Source organism: Dipodomys ordii, unplaced genomic scaffold, assembly GCF_000151885.1.
Source record: "Dipodomys ordii isolate 6190 unplaced genomic scaffold, Dord_2.0 Scaffold184, whole genome shotgun sequence".
NCBI lineage: Eukaryota > Metazoa > Chordata > Mammalia > Rodentia > Heteromyidae > Dipodomys > Dipodomys ordii.
The window spans coordinates 609,530-619,651 of NW_012267400.1; the positions used below are offsets into that span (position 1 = coordinate 609,530).

The window sequence follows — 10,122 nt, forward strand, 5'->3', positions numbered from 1 at the left end:
CGGGACTGTGTGGATGCCCAGGCTGGGCCTTGGAGCCGGGCTGAGGATGTGGGAACAAGTCGAGAAAAACTAGTGTGACCGGAACAGAAATGCCGAGATGTGTCACCCCACACCCTGGCCACACCGGGGGTCCGCGCGCTGCGGGGGGGGGAGGGTGCTGCCCCTCTTCCTGCACTTCGTCTCCGGAGCCTCTGCCAGCCCGCCGGCAGGCACAAGGCTGCGGGTGGGCGGCCGCTCGTGTGGGCAGCTGGGGACAGGGACTCGCACACCCACCTTGGGCATCTTGTTTCCGGTCTCGGCGGCCCTCCCTCCCACCCCCGCCCCAGGAGCCCTGCAGAAACTCAAGAATGGAGGAATCCGGGGTCCTGAATTCTTCGCCCCCCACTTCGGGGGATTGGAGCCTGGAAACTCGGGTTTAGTACATGGGAAGCGACCTCCTCACCTCCGTAGTAGCCTTCCAGGCATGAGCTCACTGGCCTGAGTTCTGTGGGCCTTGGAGATGAAGAACCTTGCAGATACGATTTTTGTTTTGGGGGGGGGTGTCCACAGGTAGAGCCAGAGGGAATCCATTCTGGTCCCTACTACCTGGCCCAACCTTTTTGGGGTTTCCAGTCCTGGGATCTTCCTCTGAGGTCTTTTTTGGGCCAAACCCTACAGGGAGCTACCTTGCCTAGTCCAGAAGAAAAAGCGGAGGTGACTTACCCGCAGATCAAACCCCGAGCGGCCTGGACAAGTTTGTTCTCTGGGGACATGGGGGGGGGGGCTCCTATTCGCCAATTCCCTCATGGGACTTTTCTTGGCCCAGGCCTTTTGCCATGTCCTTTCTGGAGGGGGTGACAGTCCCCTCACAGACAGGCTAGCTGCCATTCCCTGGTGTCCCCGGGGACCGGAGCAATGGGCATTTCTTTCTCTCCAGCCTGGGCACCTCTTCTCTCCCATTTCCCCGTGGGAGCAGCGAGGCCAGGGGGTCAGGAAGCTGGTTGCCTGCCAGGCTGCCTGCTGCTTGTTCTGTTTGGGCTCATGGCAGGGCCGGGAGCAGTGTTCATGGGCTTTGAGATCCTTAGCACCTGAGTCAGGAGCGGCAGGTGGCTGGGTGAAGTGGTAGCTGCTGGTTCTTGGGGCTGGCGGTGGCTTGTTGTGTCGCCCTGGAGTTCCTGCAACCCCCCCTCCCAGCACCTGGGCCCTGCTGGCCTCTTAGTTGTGAGAGGAGTGGGGGCAGGGCCTTTGCAGGTTGTTCCCTTCCCACAACTGGTCTGTGGCTCTGACTGCTGTTCCTGCTCCCATCCCCAGGGAGCCCACTCTCCCCACTGCCCCCTTGCCTCCTCAGTGCTAATTGCACCGCCACCCCAGGGCCTTTGCACTTGCCTTTGTTCTCTGCATCCTCTGATGCTGCCCTTGTCTTTTGAGTCTGAACTGAATGCACAGAGGACCTTATCTCCTGTCTGGTTGGGTCATGGCTGCCTGATGGGGCATGGGCTGCGCAGCCCTGCTCCCCGGCCCGGCCCTGAGTGGGGACACCAAGGGCAGGCGAAGAGGTGGTTGGGCCAGAGCAGAAGGCGACCACTTTGCAGTAAGAACTTGGGGTTCACAGGCACGTGGGACAAGTGCCTGGCCTAAGGGGACAGTTTTGTTTCCCTGCCCTATGCAGAGCTGGGTGTGAGGCCAGCAGGAGGCAGAGGCCGGTGGCGGAGGGGGTGGTCAGGGAGGCTTCCGGGAGAGCCATGATCTGAATAGTAAGTTTGCTTGGGGGGGAGGGGGTTCCAGGCCACAGGACAACGCATTCAAAGCTCGTATTGAGTGTGTGCCAGGCTCCTGCTAAATGCTCGAAACATTTTGTCTTAGCGAGGATAGGGGTGAGACTGGACCCAGCGTGGCCCACACCGCATGCCTAGTGCCACCTGCAGGTAGGGAGAGCCTGGCTGTGCTTCCTGCTGGGCGGCCTGGAAGTCAGCTGTAGGCATGGGATGGGGGGGGGCTGACCCCAGAGTCCATGATCACCAGAGTGGGTGACAGAAAGGGAGTCTGGCAGGCCCAAGAGGGACACCTGAGCCATGCCGGAGGCGGTGGTCTGCAGTGTACCCCGAGAGGTAGCCTCCCCTTTCCCCTCTGCCCACCCTTTCCTTCCCTGACTGTTCTGAGCACTTGTCTAAGTTGCCTTGTTTTTTGTTTTTGTCAGTCCTGGGGCTTGAACTCTGGGCCTACGCTCTGTCTCTGAACTTCTTTTGCTCAAGGAGAGCACTCTACCACTTGAGCCACAACTCCAGTCCAGTTTTCTGGTGGTTCATTGGAGATGAGAGTCTCATGGGCCACGCCTGTCATCCTAGCTACTCTGGAGGCTGAGATCTGCTGAGGACGGTGGGTCAGAGCCAGCCTGGGCAAGAAAGTCTAGTGGGACTCTTGTCTCCAGTGAACCACCTGAAAACCGGAAATGGCGCTGTGGCTCAAAGTGGTAGACACTGGCCTCGAGCAGAAGAGCTCAGGGACAGCGCCCAGGCCCTGAGTTCAAGCCCCATAGCTGAAAGAAAAAAAAAAAGGTCTCATAGATTTTCCTGCCCAGGCTGGCTTTGAACCATGATCCTCAGATCTCAGCCTCCTGAGTACCTACCAGCACCTGGCTCCTTGTCCAGTTTTGAGCTCATTTCACAGTCTTTCTAGCTGCTATCCCTGTGTGACACACTTGTCCCTACTTTAGATGCCCCTTTCCTCTAGTCTCCCCAGCTGCCCAGGTTCCCCCCCCCCCCCGGTTTGTCCTGTGTCCCATTGGTGAGAAAGCCTTCCTTGGACAGCCGCTGCGAGGTGGCCCTGGCCGGGGCGGCAGGCTGGAGTGGGTGCTGGGCCAGGTGGTAGAGGTGATGAGTGGAGGGTGGGGGCGGGTGTTTGATTGGGTCGGCTGTGTGGCTTCTGGGCGTGGCAGAGGGGGAGCCTCCCAGTAGTGGGCAGAGGTGAGTTCTGTGCCTCATGCCGCCTGAGGCCCAGCTAGGAGTCTGGGTTTTCCCATCTGCTAAGTGGGGGTCATGTGGGGAATGCTGAGGCCTTGCTGGCTTTCCAGGGTGGGGCAGCCCCTCACCAAACTGGGGGGTGGGCAAGGGTGGCAGTGCGGAGAGAGCTGTGTGTGCCGAGTCAGGACGCGGCGCTGTCCCACGCTGGGGGCCCTGCAGGGGGCTGCCTGGACACTGAGCATTTGGCAGCCCCTCCCTCTCCTGGTGTTTGGCCTCAGGGCTTCTCCTTGCTAGGTTGGAAATAATCAGAGTGTTTCTTTTTGCAAGGGGCGTTCTGCACCATGATCCTCCTGTGTATATTGACATCATAGCTAATGTGACCCAGCTCTATCACCCTACCCAGCTTGTCATCGGTTGACATAGCTTCTCATAACTCCCCATGGGGGGAGGGGGGCTGGCTCTGAATTGTGATCCTCAGTAGTCGGATGCCAGACCTGAGCTGTTGGTTCCCTGCGCCTGTGCCCATTTTATAGATGGAAGACTTGATGGAGCCCAGAGGCACTGTTAGGAAGGAGACACTTGGTAAATACGTGCTGTTGCCTCTGTCTCCCCAGGGTCTCCATGGGCCTATTCAATCACAGTCCAAAGCTCCTGTATTAAACTCCTGTAATGACTGTGTTTTTACAGTGCTAGGGAGGGAGCCCAGGGCCTTGCACACCCCCTAGGCAAGCCCTCTAGTGCTGGGCCACAGCTTTAGTCCTGCGCCGACTTTTTTCCTTGTCTCCTATGTAGCGCCGCTGGCGGCTTCAAACTTGGGATCCTCTGGAACACTGGAGTTACGGGCGTGCAGCATTTACGTTAGACAGCGTATGTCACCTAAAGATGGCTTAAAGTAGCCAGGCACTATTGGATCAGTCCTATAATCTCAGCTACTCAGGAGACTGAGAGCTAAGGACCTTAGTTCAAAACCAGGTGGGGGGCGGGGGGGGGAGGCCCATGAGACTTTTACCTCCAGTTAACCACCAAAAAGCCCAAAATGGAGTCATGCCCAAGTGGTAGGGAGCCAGCCTTGAATGAAGACACCGAGCAAGAGCACAGAGCAACCGGAAAAAGGAAAAAAAATTGACTTGAGATGCCTTGTGTGTGGCTCGGCAGTAGAACATTCCATGACACACCCTCAGGCCTGGCTTCCATCCCCTCACGAGGAACTTGAAAGTTCCTATGAGCCGGCGCCCTGGGGCTCAGCCCTGTCATCCTAGCCACTGGGGGGGGGGGGCTGAGATCTGAGGACTGCAGTTCAAGGCCAGCCCAGGCAGGAAAGTTCATGAGACTCTTAACTCCTGTAAGCTACTCAGAAAAAGCTGGAGTGGCTTTGTGACAACTTAAGTGGTAGAGCTGTAACTTCAAGCAAAAGAAGCTCAGAGTCAGCACCCAGAGGTCAAGCCCTAAGCCTCTCCCCCCTCCCCCCAAAAAAAATTCCTATAGAACGCTGTTCAAATGTTCTGCCAATTTTTAGAGATTCGGCCATCTGGATCTTAGTATCCTTGGGGGTCCTTGTTTTTGTTTTTTTAGTGGTACTAGGGTGCTTTGTGGTTGGGGGTAGTGCTTGATTTTCGGTCTGGCTGTGTTTTGTTAAGGCAGAGTATTACTCCGTGTTCTGTGCTGGCGCTGGTGCTCAGCCCTTGGGCTCAAGTGATCTTCCTACCTGCTGGGACAACAGGGGCACATCTCTGGACCAGGCTTGAGATTCAAGTTCTCAATTCCCGCCATAGCCCTGAACATTCTCAGCAAGCCTTGTCCCCAGTAGATCACCCCCCCTCACCTCCACCAGCCTTCTTCCCTCTACAGGAACCAGCGTCACCTCAGGGCCTTTGCCCTTGCCCTTGGTTCCACTGTCCTCTTTGAGAAGGCACGCCCTCTGGAGTGGAATTTAACTAGAAAGCTGGTTTCTCCGGCTGGGAAGGTGGCTCAGTGGTAGAGCGCTTGCCTTGCATGCATGAGGCCCTGAGTTCGATTCCTCAGCACCACATAAGCAAAAAGAAAAAAAGCCGGAAGTGGCGCTGTGGCTCAGGTGATAGAGCGCTCGCCTTGAGCTGAAGAGCTGAGGGACAGCGCCCAGGCCCAGAGTTCAGGCCCCACGACTGGACCCCCCAAAAAAAGAAAAAAGAAAGCTGGTTCCTTGGGCATTGCATTCGTAGACTGGGTCATTCAAACGGGCAGAGCTGATGTGGGTGAAGTGGGCCTTGGCGGGGTGGGCTGGGTAGAATGACAGCCTTTCAAGGAGAAGAAGAAAAAAAAACAACAGATGCCTGTCTGGGAAGCATGGGTCAAGTGGTAGGTAGCCTCACCTCACAAGTTCAAGTCCCAGCACTACCCAGAAATGACATATGAAGGGCAGGGACCCACAAGTTTACTGGGCTCTTCACATCTCTTCTGCAGAGTCTGCAGGGCCGGCCTGGGACCAGCACCCCTGCTGGGCTGGGGCCACCTTTGCACCACCGCCAGGGCCTTACCTTGTGGGACACTTGCAGTTTGCTGCTTGCATGTTGCCTGTGCAGTACCAAGCAGGTGCTCTTCTGCTCAGCCACACCCTCCACCCCAGCAGACCCGGCGGGAAGTCCAGGATCAGAACACCAACCCCACATGGAGTGTCTGCTGAGGGATCGGGTCCCTGTTTGTATCCTCCAGACTCCCCCTGACTCCTCTATAAGAGCATCTTCCCAGCTGGGCCCTGGTGGTTCACGCCTGTCATCCTAGCTGCTCAGGATGTTCAGAGCTGAGGATCAGGATTCCAAGCCCGGGCCAGGGCAGGAAAGTCTGTGATACTCATCACGGCCAGTGAACCAGCGAAAGGCTGGAACTAGAGATACGGCTCAAGTGTAGAGCTGGAAGCCCCAGTACCAGCAGCAAAAAGAAAAAGAGCCTCTTTTGCCACTCAGGACGGAGCCATCGTGATCTGATGGCCTCTCTATTCCTTCTTTTGGGGCGAGGCTGACCTTGGGCCCTCAGTTGTCCTCGTCAGACTTCCAAGTGCTTGGCTGTGTTTTGTGTATTTATTTTCTTGGCATTTTCAGGTGGACCCCTTGCCATGCTAGGCAAATACTGCCGCTGAACCACATCGGCTGAGCCTCACGCCTGTTGCCCGCCTGGCCGCCTGGCCTCTGCTGGGGGTGGGGGGTGGGGGCTCTCTTTCCACAGAGACAGGGGCCTCCTGCCAGTCCCTGCCACAGCCAAGAGCAGCAGTAGTGAGCAGTCAGCTAGGCCCCGGCACCCCGGCGTGGCTTCTGTGCCCATCGTAGACATAGAGTTGGAACTGTTTTTTGTTTTTGTTGGTGGTGGAGCTTGCACTCAGGGCCTGGGCGCTGTCCTTGAGCTTTTCTGCTCAAGTGCTCTACCACTTTGAACCACAGTGCCACTTCCAATTTTCCGGTGGTTAGTTGGACACAAGAGTCTGACCAACTTTCCTGCCCTCCTGGCTTTGAACTGTGATCCTCAACTTTCAGCCTCCTGAGCAGCTAGGATTACAAGCATGAGCCACCAGTGCCTGGCGGAGTTGCAGGTTTGTTTTTTGCCAGTCCTGGGGCTTGAACTCAGGGGCTGGGCACTGTCTCTGAGATTTTTTTTGCTCAAGGCTAGCGCTCTGCCACTTGAGCCACGGCGCCATTTCCTGCTTTTTCTGTGTATGTAGTACTGATGAATGGAACCCAGGGCTTCATGCATGCTAGGCAAGCACGCTACCACTGAGCCACCTTCCCAGCCTCCAAGTTGTTTGTTTTGTTTTCTTTTTTGGTCGGTCGTGGGGCCTGAACTCTGGGCCTGGGCGCTGCCCCTCAGCTCTTCAGTTCAAGGCGAGCGCTCTACCACTTGAACCACAGCATCACTTCCAGATTTTTTTGCTTATGTGGTACTGAGGAATCGAACCCAGGGCCTTATTCATGTGAGGCAAGAGTCTAACACTGAGCCACCTTCCCAGGCCCCAAGTTGAAAGTTTTTAAGAAGTCTGTGTGGTCCAGACTGGCCTCCAGCTGTTGGGCTCAAGTGCTCCTCCCACTGCAGCCCCCTGAGTAGCTTGGGGCCCCTGCGGGTGCCATTGCACCCCCACAACAGCTGCCACGTGCTCATGGTGCCCAGCCTGGCCCTAGGAGCAGGGGACACAGCGGTGACCTCTCAGGAGCTGACCTGTACAAAGACACATCCCGAATTGCTAGGCTTTGGGGAGTTGCGGGTGGGGGGGGTGACTTGGGGGCTCGCATGGCGGGGAGGTGTGGATGGACAGCAGCTCGGCCTGTGTGGGTGTGCAAAGCGCTTGTGAAGTTCTAGCAGGAGGGTTAGAACTCGGGGCAGGGGCTTTTGCAGGTTTGGGGGTGCCAGGCACTCATGGGGAGACCTTAGTGAACAGATGGTGGTTTGAGCCCTAGGGCTCCACTGTGAGAATTGGGTGAAACCAAGTTCTTGATGTAGGGTACACCAAGGCTGTTTGGATCCGCCCCCGCCCCCCAGGGCAGTGCCACAGTACATGGGTGTATGTGGGTGGCCGTGTGGGGATAGTCGTGTCCACACAAGATGGTCAGAGACAGCGCCCAGCGGCCTGCAGCACTTGGCAAATATTTGTTGAGTGGCTGTTGGGTGGTCATGGGAACCGCGTCATGGCCTTGGATCAGGCTGGGGACGCCCTCTGCGTTGGGAAAACCCCTCTATCCCGGAGAGGGGCTAGGGCTGCCCGTGGCCCCCTGCCCTTTGTCTCTGGTAGGGGGCTACTATGCCCAGTTTGTTTATTTACTTGTTGCCAGTGGTGGGAGTGTTTATTCCTACCTAGGTACTTCGGTCTGTGGCACCAGCTCTGCCCTGGGTTGGTGGTTTTGGTGGCACTGGGGTTTGAACTCATGGCCTTGAGCTCTCCGACCAGCCTGAGTTAGTTTTTTCTGATTATTTTGAAGATTGAATCTCTGGACCTTTTTTTGTTGTTGTTGGTGGTGGTGGTCCTAGGGCTTGAACTCTGGGCCTTGGGCACTGTCCCTCAGCTCTTCAGCTCAAGGCAAGCGCTCTACCACTTGAGCCACAGCGCCACTTCCGGTTTTCTGGTGGTTCATTGGAGATAAGAGTCTCACGGACTTTCCTGGCCAGGGTGTTTTTGAACCATGATCCTCAGATCTCAGCCTCCTGAGTAGATACAATTGCAGGTGTGAGCCACGGGGCCATTTCAGTGGGCTTTAATAAATTTAGTTACATAGCTACTGCCCTGGGAATCCTTCGGTGGTGGTTGGATTATGTGCCCGTTGGTCCTCAGCCGCCCCTAGTGCTCCTGCCCATTGCCGGTTTGGGTTTGCCGTGGCGTGTAACAGCGGTTGCGCGCTGCAGTCTTCCGTCAGGCTCCTTAATCTTCAAGCATGTCTGTGTTGTGGTGTGGGTCACCCTTTTTTTCCTGACCAGATCATACTGTGTGGCTGTCACGTTTTTGAAAACGCTCCCGCTGAGCAGATGCGCGTAGCTTTCCTCCACTCCACTGCTGCGGCGCCATTTTCCCGTTGGGTTTCATTCCTAACAGAGCCATGGCTGCATCCGGTGGCAGTTCTGTGTCTGGCCATTGGGGGAACTTGAGGCCGGTTTCCCACGTGGCTGCCTGCCCCACTTTACGCTCCCCCGGCCAGGCTTGGATTTCCCATCTGTGGGGACACTGAGCAGTCCTGCCTTACCTCCCAGCACCTTTCCTGCCTGTATACAGAAGCCAGCCAAGCCAGGGCGGCAGGGTCTGGTGCTCGAGATGATGTCTGTCTTGGGTAATGCCCAGAGGTGCCAGGCACCTGCACAGGGACCCTGGCTGGGTGGTCTGTATCACATGGGTGCCATGGGGGTTCAGGAGCCTTCCTGGCAGCCAGGGGCTGATCCCAGCCATCTGGGGCCCTCGTAGCTTTGCTGACTCGACAGCACTTCGGGCTCTCCGCGTCCGTGCGTTCCATCCCCTCCCAGTCAACGCGGCACACACCGAGCCACGTGGGTCGTGGCTCAGTGGTGAGCGCGCTTGCTGAGCATGCACAATGACTTAGGACCCAGGCCTAGCACGCCCCCAGATACGTTTCCGGGATTGAAAGGATTCAGAAAAACAATCATGTCTGCAAGGGACACAGACAGGTGCTGAGGATGGCCGTTCAGAGCCAGCCCAGGCAGGAACGGCCAGGAGACGCTTGATGACCTCTAGCTTACCAAACTGGAAGCCGAGCTCTGGCTCCACGCAGCTAGGGGGCCAGCCGTGAGTGCAAAAGCAGAGTAAGACCGCGAGGCCCAGAGTTCAAGCCCCCAGTACAACCACCAAAGGCAAAAGGCACACTGGAAGAGGCCCAGTAGCTTCTAGCTTCGATGAAGGGTCATGTGCACCCCAGTCTTGACACCCCTGGGTGCCTCCGCGGACCCCAGGGGGAACCGCAGAATATGGGGCAGGCCTTGTGTGGGAGGGCACCAGTCCCAGCTGCCTGATCCGCGGCCGCCCTGTCTCTCCCTGTCCCCGCCCGCAGCGGCCGCCATGGCGCAGACGCTGCAGATGGAGATCCCGAACTTCGGCAACAGCATCCTCGAGTGCCTCAACGAGCAGCGGCTGCAGGGCCTGTACTGTGACGTGTCGGTGGTGGTCAAGGGCCACGCGTTCAAGGCCCACCGCGCCGTGCTGGCCGCCAGCAGCTCCTACTTCCGAGACCTGTTCAACAGCAGCCGCAGCGCGGTGGTGGAGCTGCCGGCCGCCGTGCAGCCGCAGTCCTTCCAGCAGATCCTCACCTTCTGCTACACGGGCCGCCTCAGCATGAACATGGGCGACCAGTTCCTGCTCATCTACACGGCCGGCTTCCTGCAGATCCAGGAGATCATGGAGAAGGGCACCGAGTTCTTCCTCAAGGTCAGCTCCCCGAGCTGCGACTCGCAAGGCCTGCACGCCGAGGAGGCCCCGTCGTCGGAGCCGCAGAGCCCGGTGGCGCAGACGTCAGGCTGGCCGGCGTGCAGCACGCCGCTGCCGCTCGTGTCGCGGGTGAAGACGGAGCAGCAGGAGTCGGACTCGGTGCAGTGCACCCCCGTGGCCAAGCGGCTGTGGGACAGCGGCCAGAAGGAGGCCGGGGGCGCCGGCGCGGGCGGCAACGGCAGCCGCAAGATGGCCAAGTTCTCCACGCCGGACCTGGCCTCCAGCCGGACGCCCCAGCCG

At 58.0% G+C, this 10,122-nt stretch overlaps 1 protein-coding gene across 1 annotated transcript in view; it reads left to right on the plus strand.

The window, feature by feature from the left end:
- The first annotated feature begins 9,449 nt into the window (after window positions 1-9,449).
- The window catches only part of Nacc1 (nucleus accumbens associated 1, BEN and BTB (POZ) domain containing), a 4,138-nt gene continuing 3,465 nt past the window's right edge, over window positions 9,450-10,122 (plus strand). Inside the window, exon 1 of the mRNA XM_013034187.1 lies at window positions 9,450-10,117. Within this exon, the coding sequence (XP_012889641.1) occupies window positions 9,457-10,117 (661 nt within the window). The 5' untranslated portion in view covers window positions 9,450-9,456. The remainder of the gene's footprint in view (window positions 10,118-10,122) is intronic.